The sequence below is a fragment of the Mycteria americana genome, chromosome 20 (genome assembly GCF_035582795.1).
Source record: "Mycteria americana isolate JAX WOST 10 ecotype Jacksonville Zoo and Gardens chromosome 20, USCA_MyAme_1.0, whole genome shotgun sequence".
Lineage (NCBI taxonomy): Eukaryota > Metazoa > Chordata > Aves > Ciconiiformes > Ciconiidae > Mycteria > Mycteria americana.
In genome coordinates, this window is record NC_134384.1 from 3,833,325 (window position 1) to 3,846,122 (window position 12,798).

At 58.0% G+C, this 12,798-nt stretch overlaps 1 protein-coding gene across 1 annotated transcript; it reads left to right on the forward strand.

Moving 5' to 3' along the window:
• The first annotated feature begins 6,355 nt into the window (after positions 1-6,355).
• FMOD (fibromodulin) lies at positions 6,356-12,458 on the forward strand. Its single transcript, XM_075521739.1, has 3 exons — positions 6,356-6,844; positions 9,207-10,217; positions 12,297-12,458. The coding sequence occupies exons 2-3, from the start codon at positions 9,227-9,229 to the stop codon at positions 12,446-12,448; spliced, it is 1,143 nt and encodes a 380-aa protein (XP_075377854.1). The 5' UTR covers positions 6,356-6,844; positions 9,207-9,226; the 3' UTR covers positions 12,449-12,458.
• Positions 12,459-12,798: the final 340 nt, after the last annotated feature.

Consider the following 12,798-nt stretch of genomic DNA (forward strand, 5'->3'; position numbering starts at 1 on the left):
GGGAAGGCTGGGCGTTTCAAGAGTGTTGGCATCGTTTGACAGCAATGATAGATGTGTGGTTTTAAAGGCACCCTGGGACAGGGGACGTTCGCCCTGCTCCTCTCCGATGGTCCCTGCTGAGCCGGGAGGGACCCCCAGCAGCAGGGCTCTGTGCACCAGGACCCTCTCCTTGTTTGCTGCCTCATGCAGCTCATGCTGCCGGTTATAATTTATTAATCTCTACAGGGGTTTATATTTGGCTCCCAGTGTGTCTGCAACCCTGTTTGCAGAGAGGTTTGGGTACCAAACTCACCGAGGAGGATGAGGTCTGCACCGACCCCTTGAAGCTGGAGAGGAGAGACCTCGGGCTGAGGGACAGGTTTGGGGACGGCTTTGGGGACAGGCAGAGATGGGGCCCTTGGGTTCAGCACTTTGCAAGAGGGCTCCAAGGCTCCCTGCTTGTAAGGAAACATGACGTGAGATTTTCCCCATCCAGGAGCCTCAGTCAATGGGCTGGAATGAACCTGTTCCCTCCTGCTGTTTGTTCAGGAGAGCTGGGAGGCTTCAGAGAGGAGCCAAGCGTTCAAAGGGCCTTTGAAAACATGAATTGAAGGCTCTGAGCAAGGAAATGCTGCATTTTTTCCTTCTGCTCCTTGGACAGCTGCAGCCAGCGCCTGGCAGCCTTCAGAGCTACCTTGATGCTACGGTGGGGAGAGAAGGGGCGAGGCAGCCGGGTCCCGGCGGGACACCTTGCTCAGCCTCAAAGCACAGAGCAATCACCACCAGCAAATGTCCCGGGGCTTCCCACGTCCCTGTCCCCTCCTAAGGTCCGGCAAGGGGCTGGGAGCTGCTGCCACATCCCAGCGGAGCTGCTCTGCCGCGTGATGGCTGAGCGCAGGGGCTCTGGGTTTGGACACCCCTTACGCTGGGGAGCAGGGGCAGGTCCTGTGCCAGGCTGCTGCAGATCGGGGTACAGTGGTCCGTCAGATGGGGCTGGGAAGATGTCAGCATCCTGCCAGGCTTGGTCCCGACACTATGTGATATCCACGGGCAGAACTGAGTGATACCACGCAGCTGCGGGCAAACATCTGCATCACAAGCCCGGGCACAGGCAATAAATCACGGCAGCAGCAGAGCCTGTGACACCTGATGGGACTTCGTGATCTTTGCAGCTGGCAGCTCCCTCGCTGTCCTCCCGAGTGGATTTGCACTTGGCTAATCTTGTGCAAACTGCTCTCCTGGCTCCTCTGCAAAACCCGGAGGCTCTCAAAGGTATTTCACTGCATGCTCATAACCAGCCTCCGTTAGCCATGGAGATGTTAGCAGTGTAAAGCATATGTCCAGGGACAGGCGAGGGAGCGACTGGATGAGGAAACGCTTCATAGTTTCCAGCTCTGTTCCAAATTAAGCACTTAACTTTTTCAAACACATTTTACAGTGGTTGTAATAAGCTCTGACCCTCTTTGTGCTGAGACATCCTCTCCCAGCGCAGCCCAGGGCACCAGCCACGCTGCAAGGGGAGAGGCACCGGAGCCCGTAGACGGAGATTTAAGAAATCCGGTGTCTTGGGTTTGCAGGGAGGGATGAGAGCACGCACGCTGAGACCATTGGGTACCCAGAGCCACATCTGTGGGGCTGGGAGCTGTGGGATGGGCTGCAGGGACATTCCTGGGTCCGGGTGCTGGGAGGGTTGAGTCCACCCCATAATAACCCGCAGACCCCAAGAGACCAGGGAGTTATTACACGAGGCTCCAGAGCCCCAAAGGCAGCCTGTAATTACGGTGGGACAGGGCAAAGGCTTCCCCAGCCAAACTAGCATTTCCCAGCGCTGGCGGCCGTGCAAAGTCAGCGGCTGGGGAGGGTGAGGGGCAATCTGGGGTTTGCTCTTCCTCCCCCGTGCCCTCCCGAAGAGATCTGGAGGCAAACAGGAGCTGCTTGTGGCTACTGCACAGCCCGGCCCCACTCCCTGCTGGCCCACGATGGGATGGACGAGCGAGGACGGGGGGACGGGGGCTGCTCTGCACAGTGCAAGGGTGGGTGTCACTCGGGGGTGGCACTGGGTCCACATAGCATGTCCAGGGCAGGGGACAGAGCAGCGGCAAGGGGACACGGGTGGGGGCCGGGAGCGGGCACCCCCCTTATTTTTGGTGCCAAGGCACCTCACCGGTGCGGGCTCTTTTTCGGAGCCCCGTGGTGCGGATTAGCTGGGGCCAGGGGATGGGATGCAAGCGCGTGAGCAAGCGGGGCAGCAGCCGGCCACCGATTTCACAACCCCGGGTGTCCCTCGGGAGGGAGAGGAGGGGAGCAGACAGCAGGCGAGGATTCCCAGCCGAGGGCTGCCTGTCATCCCATTTCTAGCCAGAGAAAGCCTGGGCTGAGCTCTTGCAGCTCGCTGCACGCAAGAGAAGCTTTGAAACACCTCCCGTGGAAACAGGGTGACCCCAGGAGCCCCGGGAGCATCAGACCACGCTGACACACGGGAGCCGCGGCGAGAGCATCGCCCCGACAGCCTGCACCCGAGTCAGAGTTTCCAGCAGGGCCCCGGGGCTCGCTCAGCAGTCGCGCCGTCTCCAAGTGACCGACTCCCTCCAGATTGCCTCAAATCTCGATTCAAGAATGTTGTTTGGGCTGAAGAATGTATCGCTAAAAAAGAAAAAAGGGAAAAGGGAGGCCGGGGTGAGAAGGGAGGTCAAGGGAGGGTTCGCCCTGCCCTTCCGCACTGACCTTTGCGTTTTTGGAGAGGAGGCTGCAGCCCCCCGGTGCAGACATTTGCCAGATGTTGAGCATGTTCCCTCCACCCAGCTCGGCCGAGGCTGAGCCCAAGGGGACCCGCGGGTCCCTGCTCCCCCCCACCCACTGTCTGCACCCCCTGAGGACCTCCCGGCACCGCGGTTACTCCATTTCCCTGCCTGCCTTTCCACTGCCTGCTCGTCTTGCAGCAGTCCTTGGAAATCGGGTGGGGGCTTCCAGGTGAGTCTTGGTTTCGGCAGAGCCCTTTGAAAAGGAGCAGCACAGCCCTGGGGGGGCCATCGGAGATGATAACCACTCTGAAAGCCACGGGGCTGCTCCCCCAGGCCCAGGGGAGCCCAAGCTGCCCTGCAGACACCAGCGCTCTCGCTCCAGGGCACGGTTAGAGGAAGGAGAGGGCTCCCTGCGCGGCACAGAGGGATGGAGCGATGCGGAGATACCTGGAGAAGGGCCCTTGCTGCCAGTGCCTGCACGAGAAGCGTCTCTGTGTTTTACAGAGGCTGGAAAGAGCCAGGACTAGCGAGGAAGAGGAGGTTTGGTTGCAAATATCCAGAAAGACCATGCAAACTTGGGAGCCATGGACCTCCGAGGCCTGGCTCCGGAGCCTTTCTGCTCAGGTGTTTGTAGCACGAGCCTCGTGAGGAAGCCTGATGCAAAGAAGGGGCTCTGGGTCGTGGTTTCACGGGTCCCTCCACCGCGCAGGCTCTGCAGGCAATGCCCCGTGCATTTCAACCCACCCTGCCTGAGCGAGGTTGGAGATGCCAAGGGACAAGGTCTCCTTGGCTCCTACTCGGACTCTTGTCACTGGAGTCCCTTAAAGGAGCAGCTGGGACCGTCACCCTTCAGGGATCTGCCTTTAAAGACAAGGTCCAGGAAGGGACCTGCGGGACCTGCCAAGCAGCCGGGGCAGGGCATGGCGAGACTGCTACACAAGCAGCCCTCTCTTCAAGCACCCTGAGCCCAGCGGGACCAGTAACCCCCTCCCAGGACGGGGAGGGCCATGGAAATTAAAGAAAATAGCATGAGTGGGAGGACAGAGCAGCCAACAGCTCCAGCAGAGCTGAAACTTCTTGGAACTGTGGAAGAGGCAGAAATAACATTTCCATGAGTAAAAAGGGAAGCTGCTCTGAAGTAGCCGTGCTTCTGACAGTCGCTGTTTTTGGATGCCCATGGTACGTTTAATAGTTCCCCCTTCATCCAGGCAGAACGAGCTTTAGCCTTAGCAGGAGCATCAGACAGTTTTGTTTCTTTGTTATGCTGTGAAGCATTCAGTCCCCGTGCCAAAAGCATCCTGACAAACCTGCGTCCACCCGCGGAGAAGACGGCACTCCCGGCTCCAAGCGCAGGTTTTGCAAATTAAAAGCAAACTCGGGGCCAGATTCAGTGGTTTCAAATACAAAGCTCAAGAGCATTTGATCAAAACAACTGGAACAAACCCAACCAAAGTAGACACCGTTCACGTCCGTTTGATTTAGAAAACCAAATCAAACCAATACAGGCATCTGTCTGGCCCTGATGAGATGCAGACTGCGACCGTTGGAGTAACTGCTCTGGATGAGATTATGCAGTGATAGGGACCATTGGCTTCGAGCAAGCAGGACAGCATGTTCCCAGCTCCTGTCACCAGTTCAGGGCTTTCTTTGAACCGTCAGCAATAGGGAAGAGGTGTTTATAGGAGGAGATGTTGAAAAAGTTTCATGGAAGTCGCTTGGGAACGGAGAGGAGCTGTTTTGTACTGGCCTGAAATGAGCAGTAGCACTGAGGTCTTATCAACACGTACCTTAGGCCAGGCAAACAGACCAAGCAAGAGAGCCCTGCTAGTGGCTCGGGAGTTGCTGGCCACCTGGAGCATGAGATTTCAAGGTTGGATGGAGAAAAAAAGACATATGTGCTTCTCTAGACAGTAAATTTTCACTTCCCTGAGATAGTCCTAAACTGGTCAGGATGAGACTCAACAGAAAGTCCCGGTGGCTGTGGGGAATGTACAAACTGAGTTTAAGCATGTCGTTGTTTTCTGGTTTAGGCTGGGAAAGGAGGACGTGGCCATGGGGAATGGCACCATTCGGAGCCAGCTCATGCGGGGAGGGCTCCTCAGCATCCCCGGGGGACCACCAGCCCCCGGCACCCACAGTGGGTGCCTGACCCCAGCGGGTGCTGCGGGACAGCCTCCCCCAAAGGGCGCACGTCCTGGGTCATGAATATTTTTAACTTCCAGAAGATGGAGAGGCCACACTCCTTATCTAACCTAGCGGGGGACAATCTGCTTTTCCAGAAAAACATCCAAGCCCTGCGAAAGCCTCCAAGCTGTTGGCCACCAGGACACCTCGAGCTGCCAGAGATGTGACGCTGGTTGACACCATCCGAGCACCGAGCAGCAGATGTTACTGGCTGCCACTACCCTCCCCACCATTTTCCCTGGAATGGAGCTCCCTGGCAGCGGGAATAAATCCCTCCAAGCGGGGTCATTCTCCACATCAGCCCAGAGGCTCGAACCGCCTCCCTGCCCGTGGGGAGAGCCCTTCCCCAGCTGCCTCGCGCCACTGCAAGCTGCCATGGCAATGCTCGACGAGGAAGAAGAGATGCTACCAGTCGAATGAAAGCCCCCACCCTGCTTTACCAGGGTTTCACGTCCTTTTAGGCAGCACTACCCCACTGTCTTCTTTTCCCACTCCAAGGCAAGGCTTTCTCTGAATCCTCTCTCTCCATGCAAATCCCAGCCCCATGCTGCGGTGCAGTGAGCTGTGCTTTCCAGGCACACTCTTCCTTCCCAAATAGACCGGCTTTCTGGCAAAGTCCCCACTGTACAGCGTGTCCCTCGCAACCCCGGCCGCCAACCACCCCGCACATTCCTCCTCCTTACAACAAGGACCTCGGAGCGATAAGGATCTTTGCGAGGCTCCCCAGGAGACGAGGATGTTTTGGCTGGGAAATTTTGATGGAAAGCAAGGAAAAAGCAAGCCCAGAGGGAGTCTGGCACCTGCTGAGCTTCACTAAGTAATTCCAGGCTCCTGGAAGGACCTGGGCGTGCTGCTGGAGCTGGGCATGGGATGGCGATGGGCGGTCGGGGCTCCTCCTTTCCTTTCCTTGCTGGAGGAAATGCTTCGACAGCCCTGGAAGAGCTGTCTCCAAAGCTGAAGTGCACAGAGAGCCAGGATGGGGACTGGGGGGGCTGTGGCAATGCCTGCTGCTCCCCGCTTTGCAGGACCCCCCCAGGGCAAGGCTGGCACCGGGAGGCGATGAGCCTTGCGGCAGGGAGAGCTGCGAGCTCTCACGTCTCCGTCCAACCGTGGGTCACCCTCGGGTACACGTTCCCCTGCCCTGTCCCCCCGCACCCACCCCTGCGTCAGCCTCGGGGGGAACACCCCCACCCTGGGCAGATGGACACAGCCTGCAGAAATGCCAGCTTGGCATCTCTGTCCTGCCAAGCTGAAGACAAATTCCTGTTGTCACAGTGGCCCTTTGGTAGGCAATTTATTTACCTTGGATGCTGCAGCCTTATCGTTCATGGAAATGTTTATTCTAAATATTTAATAGCAGGACTGCATAAACTGAGGCTTCCTGGGGAAGAAGCCCAGGCTGCAGTTGGAGCAGGCACTAACATCTCTTCCCCTGGTACTGCAAAAGTTAAAGATACTTTCTTGCTTCTCCCTAAGAATCACATCCTCAGCGCCTCAAAATCAGGTATTTTTTAATCTGGCCAGAGGCCTCCTCATCGCTTCCTGATGAGAAACGCAGGAGACCTAACAACAGCCCTTTTAAAAACAACATCCCCGATTCCACTAACTCGTTAAACAGAGAGAGCCTGAAAAGTGCCAACACTCCTATGAGAAAAGACGGGAGAGAGAGAGAGAGAGAGAGAGGGAGGAAAGAAAAAGCAGGTTATTTATAACGCCAGGCAGCATTAGGGTCTCTTCAGTCTCTCCTGCAAACTGGCTGCTGCTGGGAGGTCACTCCCCAAAAAACCTGCCGAGCCCGTGACCTGCAAGCACAATATTTGATCTGGGATCTAGGGCGGGCACCAGCCTTTGCAAATCAGGAGACACACTCACATGCTGCTTGACACACGGGAGATCCCAGAGAAGAGCAGCGAGGCTTTGGAAAGGAGGCTCTTAGCTTGGTAAGTGCTTCTCTATATTTATTATGATTTTTTTTTTTTTTTTTTGAAGCCTGATTTCCATACCCTTGCCTCGGCGGGCAGGCGGCTGCCACACGAAGCACATGCCAGCGACACGGGTGGCACAGCTTGAAAGCCAGCGCTCCCGAACCGCCGTGGCAGGGAAGCCCTCTCCTGCTACCCACATCTCTTGCCCCTCTGGCAGCTCCTTGCCCACTTGGCTGGGAGCTGGACACCTACAGCCATCGACACCCCGGTGCGGGCAGCGCCTGCTCGCTGCCCCCCTGCCCGGCACAGCTCTGCCCGTCCCTTCTGCCAGGGTGCAGTGGAAGGGGGAGCTGGTTTCACGCCTGGCACAGCAGCAATGGGCCAAGTCCATGGATGGCCGCAGACCTTGAAGCCCCTTGCTGCAAAACCTGCTCCCTCTCAGGGTGAGGGGCTGACCCCATTAGCCCGACAGCCTCTGGCAGGGGAGCGTGGGCACCAGGAGATGACACAGATCTCAGGGCCGGCACACTCAGCTCAGATCCCACCCCAAAAAGAGGGCTGAAGCCCACTGGAGAGGGGAGAAGCAACCTTCAAATGAAGCGGGGGGCAGCAGTGGCCGCTGAGGACAGGCTCTGGGCACTGGAAGGTGGAGGGGGGCACTGGAAAAGGTGGAGGGACCCCATGGATCGGTCCTGCCCCACACAGAGGGACCCCCTGGGAAGGGGCTGCCCAGCAGCTCCGCATGGGTGGAGAAGCCCCTGTGCAGGGCAGGGCGGCTCTGGTATTTCAGCAGGCAGAGTGCCCTGGAGCAGGAGGGAGGAGGAGAAGAATCTCCTCTGCGACTGCCAAGCTCCCCCGTTGCGCACAGCATCCCGGAGGACCACGTCTCACCTGCCCCTCGGCCGCACGAGCACGCGGAGGGGGAAAGAGGGAGAGAAGGAGAAAGCGAGGGAGCCGTGCCTGCCCGCCGCCGCCTCAATCCCTCTTTTCTTCCAGCACGAGCAGCCTGCCAGGGTGCCTCGGTGGCAGGGCAGCTGCCGCCTCGGAGCAAACTGTGCCCTCTTTGTCTACCGGGTGAGACATCCCCTCCTCGCTGCGGGGTGGGGACGCGGCGAGGTTTCATCGGGTGACCCCACGGCCACCCCGGCTCGGCGAGGAGGGACGCTGGCCCGTGCTTTCACATTGTCCACGCCGCGGCTGCCGGAGCGGAGCTGGCAGCGATGCACCAGCAGCCCCACCGCTCTGCGCTCCCAGCCACGTATATAGGAGCCAGCAGGCGGGAGCGACTCCTCTCCCCCTCCGAACAGCACGGCCTCGCGTATTTCCTGGAGGCATTTCAAGCTGCCTCGCTCCAGGCCGCTCTGCGTGCTCCTTTAGCACCGAGACGAGGAGCCGGGATGAACGGCCGTAGCCGGAGTCCTCCTGCCACCAGCACCGTGGCGTGCCAGCACGCTGCCCTGGGCATGGCACGGGGCGGCTGCGAAGCCCTCGCCAAGTCGAGGGGCTCGGGACAGGTTTGGCTTGTTCTGAGCCCTCTGCCCTGCTCTCTTCTGGACATCAGCCCTCGGCAGGCTGAATTTCACAAGCAGGGTCCAAGCACTAGGTCTGGTGATGGCTCCCTCTCTCCCTGGTCACGCTGGCCTCAAGGGGACAGCGGACGCTGCCCCTTTTCATGTCGGGGCTGAGCTCGGGAAATCTAAGCTTGAAAGTGGTTTCATTTCAAAAATAAGCCAGAACTTGTTTACCAGGATTTACATCGGTCCCGAGCAGCATGAGGATCCTGCGTTTCTGTGGGGGAAGGGAGAGCTGGATGAAACCCACAGAGAATCTTGTCGCCAGTGAGTGTAGCATAAATATAGCTCCATCAAAACATGCCTTGAGCTCCATCAACCTGTTCTCGCAGCTACCGCTCTCCTCCGCTTGGCCAGAGAGCGGCCGAGTCCTTTCTCCTCCTTCCCGTGCAGAGCCAGCGCAGGCGAATCCCAGGCACCTTGGGGCAGAGCTGCGTGACCTTACACAAATTCGGACACAAATATCTCCATCCTCTACTCAGTTGTAACAGAAATACCCATAAGTAAAGATTTGGCAAGCAAATATCCGCTGGGATGGAGGTTTCTAGCAGGCCTGAGGTGAAAAGAGGGAAGATCAGGTAACTCCAAACAGGGGACATGTCTGCAGCCGCATTTTTATGGGTAGGATTCACTCAGGTCCCTTGGTTCTCCAGCTCTGCTGCCAAGTGCCACCAACCCCAGGCAGGGCTACAACCACGTCCAACCGCGCTGGATTCCCAGGCCACGGGGTGCAGCTCGCCTGCCTCTAGCCCTTACATCAGTCCTGACACTGCTGATGGTTTCCTCCCCATTTCTCCCCCACCCAGGTCCTTCCAGCATCAGCACCATGCATTGGGCCACCATCCTGATCATCGCTGGGCTCTGCAGAGCCTCCCTGGGCCAGTACAATGAAGAAGAAGACCTGGCTTGGTTACAGTACTACATGCGGCAGTCCCGGATGTCCTCCTATAACTACATGCCCTACTACGAGGATGAGAACACCCCTTACGTGTACTCTTACCTCCCAGCTCCAGACACAGAGGCAGAGCCCGGCCCTGAACCTCAGCAAGCCCCTTCCTGGCAATGTCCCCAAGAGTGTGATTGCCCCCCTAACTTCTCATCAGCCATGTACTGTGACACCCGTAACCTGAGGTACCTGCCCTTCGTGCCTTCCAGGATGAAATACGTCTACTTCCAGAACAACCAGATCACCGCCATCCAAGAGGGGGCTTTTGACAATGCCACGGAGCTGGAATGGCTCGCGCTGCACAACAACCAGATCACCAGCGAGAAGATGGGCAAGAGGGTCTTTGCTAAGCTCAAAAGCCTGGAGAGGTTGTACATGAACAACAACAACCTAACCAAGATGCCCAGCCCCTTGCCCCGATCCCTGAGAGAGCTCCACTTGTCTTACAATCAGATCTCCAAGGTCCCCTCCAACGCTCTGGAGGGTCTGGAGAACCTCACAGCCCTGTATCTCAGCCACAACTACATTTTTGAGATGGGAGCATCCCTCAAAGGGCTCAAGTCCTTGATCCTTGCTGATCTGAGCTACAACCACCTCAGGAAAGTCCCTGATGGGCTCCCAATGGCTTTGGAACAGCTCTACCTAGAGTACAACTACATCAACACCATCCCTGATGACTATTTCAAGGTCTCTCCCAAGCTGCTCTACGTACGGATGTCCCACAACAGCCTAACAAATCAAGGTCTCTCTACCAACACTTTCAACAGCAGCAGCATCCTTGAGCTGGACCTCTCTTACAACAGGCTCCAGAAGATCCCCCGCGTCAGCACCAACCTCGAGAACCTCTACCTTCAAGGGAACCAAATCAACGGTGAGCAGAAACGCGTCAACCAAAGCACGGTGGTGCAGGGGATGGTGGTGCAATAGAGGGACGGGGAGATGGGGATGCAGAACCTACGCTTCCCTGTGGGAGACTACCTGGGGTAATGGTTTGAGCAGGAAGCTGGAATGTGGGACACTTCTAGGTGGCCCTGAGCAAGGCAGGAACGGGGCCCGTTGTGTCCCAACACACCTGGAGCCGAGAGGCTCCCAGCTCTGAACACTCTGTGTGATCCACAGAGCCATCGCACTGGTTTTACCGAGCATTTATCAGAAGCCTGAGCATCTTCTGTTTAGAGATGCCAGAAACCAGCTGTTGGTAGAACCTGGGGAGGGACTACGGCTTTAGTCCGGCATTGCACACAGGCTGGGGGGTCACTGACAGAGTGGACAGAGGTGGGGGGGTCCCCACAGCCACGGTCACTGCACGTGGGAACACGCATCACCCCGGCCAGCTCTAAGGCAGGGGACAGGGACGTACCCTGCAGTGCCCAGCGGTCTGCAGCACTCGGGGCCAGCGCAGCCCCTTTCTCCAGCCCCTTCTGGCCACCTCCCTCCCCACCTCGCAGGGCACGGGCACAGCCCATGGCCCCAAAGCACCCCAAGGATCGTGGTCTGCAGCCGAGGGGCACATCCTTGCTGGGGCTGGGACAGACGGGAGATCTTAGTTATTAGAGCCATCAACACGGCATCTTCTGCCAGGACTAAAATTCACTCCACTTAATACACAAATAAATAAAAGGAACAGATTGTTCTGGGGCTGCTATTTATAAAAATAAGCTGGGGAAAAAAAAAAAAAAAAGAAAAATAAGCAATCTCCTGGAAAAATCCAGGCTTGCTCCTCTCACCTGCCAGGCCCTGAGGGCAGGACCCTCCCGGAGCGGTGCTGGAGCCCCTGAGCAAGCCTGGGATGGGGACGAGGATGTGTCAGTGCAGCCATCAGCTGTTGCAGAGGAAACACACAACCCCGCACCGGGGAACCGACAGAAACACAAAAACAAGAACAGATTCCCAAATGTTTGCTTTCAAAATTTGTAGCTGTTAACGTCTGCCCACAAATGCCATGAAACCACCGCGGAGCCGTTCAGCCTTTACAGCAGTTTTTTTCCTCCAGCTGCAGGTTTTGCCGCTGACCTTTAAAGCATCCCCAGGAGCGAGGGGCTGCAGGTCCTGGCGTGCAGCACCAACCTCTTTGGGGGGCACATCCCACCCCTGGGGCATCAGGGCCGGGGTCGTGCCCCGCCAGCCACCCCGGGAGGTCCCCACTTGCCTCCCCGCACACCGCAGGGCTTGCAGCCCCCCCAAGCCCCCGGCCTGTGGGTGCAGGGGTCCCCCCGGCACCCCGCTGCCTTCCCCAGCAGCACCCCGGCCTGGAGCTTTGCTGCCCTCTAGTCGGTCGCTTCTCTCCCAAATCCTGCACAAAATTTTTGGAGTTTGTGCCATCTCCTCCCTTCAAACCCAGGCCGGGCTGGCCTGGAGTTTCCCTGCGAGCGGCAGATGAATGGAGAGGGGATGTCTGCGGGCATGGGACAGGGACAGGGATGTCCTCCCTCCCAGGCACGCTGCCTGGGTAGTCCCGCAGTGGCCGGGGGAGTCAGGGGCTGGAGGCCGCAGCCTATGAAGCCTCACAAAGGAGGCTGCAAAGGCAATTCCCAATAAAATGCAATGCTTCAGCTGACTCCACCCGGCTTTTTCCCTACGAGCGCTCCAGCCAGGCTGGGCAAAGGCAGCCGAGGGTGGGTGCTGCCACCGCTTCCAAGCCCTGGAATAGGCACAAACTCATGGGCTCCTTCTGACTGCAGCTAGAAGCACCGGTCACTCTTTTAGCTTAAGAGCGGAGGGTGTCGAGTCAGAATTTGCAGGAATAATTGGTGATTTGGGGGTGTTTTCATTTTTTTCCTGCCCTTCTTAACATAAACCAGCTCTCAGAGGCCGGTACCCACAGACCCATCCCCAGAGCAGCCCCCCTTGACATTTCCCACATCACTCCCCAAAGATCAGTCGCATCACGAAGGTTAAATAGAGCCGGGGCCAAAGCCAGCGCTCAGCTCTGTCTCCTCTCTCCCCGCAGAGTTCTCCATCAGCAGCTTCTGCACCGTGGTGGACGTCATGAACTACTCCAGGCTCCAGGTCCTGCGGCTCGACGGGAACGAGATCAAGCGAAACGCGGTGCCCCCCGACGCCCCGCTGTGCCTGCGGCGTGCCACCATCATCGAGATCTAGCCTGGCCCCCGCCCGGCCCCCTCCCCACCCTCAGGACTTGGCTCTCCCGTTCCTGGGGAGACGCTCACTCCCATTTTAATGCAGCTTGACAGTTCGACTCAGCTTCCGCAATAGTGCAATAAGGGTACTCCAACACCAGCCCACGCGGGTGGGTGGGATCCATTCGTCCCCAATGGATCCCCAAACGCTCCCTCTTCCCGGCTCTCCGGCCAGGGTGGGACAGGTCCCAGCACAGTTCCCCCTCTGACCCCACCGCAGCCACCCCCCAAAGCGCTGCACCCCCATTCACCTTCTCCCCTGGTTTGGGTGGGATGCAGCAGGGGTGGGGGAGAGCTCATCCCGCCTCCGAA

Bases quoted from the DNA above. Each gene is read 5' to 3' on its own strand.
- FMOD (XM_075521739.1), top strand. From the start codon at position 9,227: ATGCATTGGGCCACCATCCTGATCATCGCTGGGCTCTGCAGAGCCTCC. The intron at 10,218-12,296 runs GTGAGCAGAAAC...CTCTCCCCGCAG, and splicing joins TCAAGGGAACCAAATCAACG to AGTTCTCCATCAGCAGCTTC.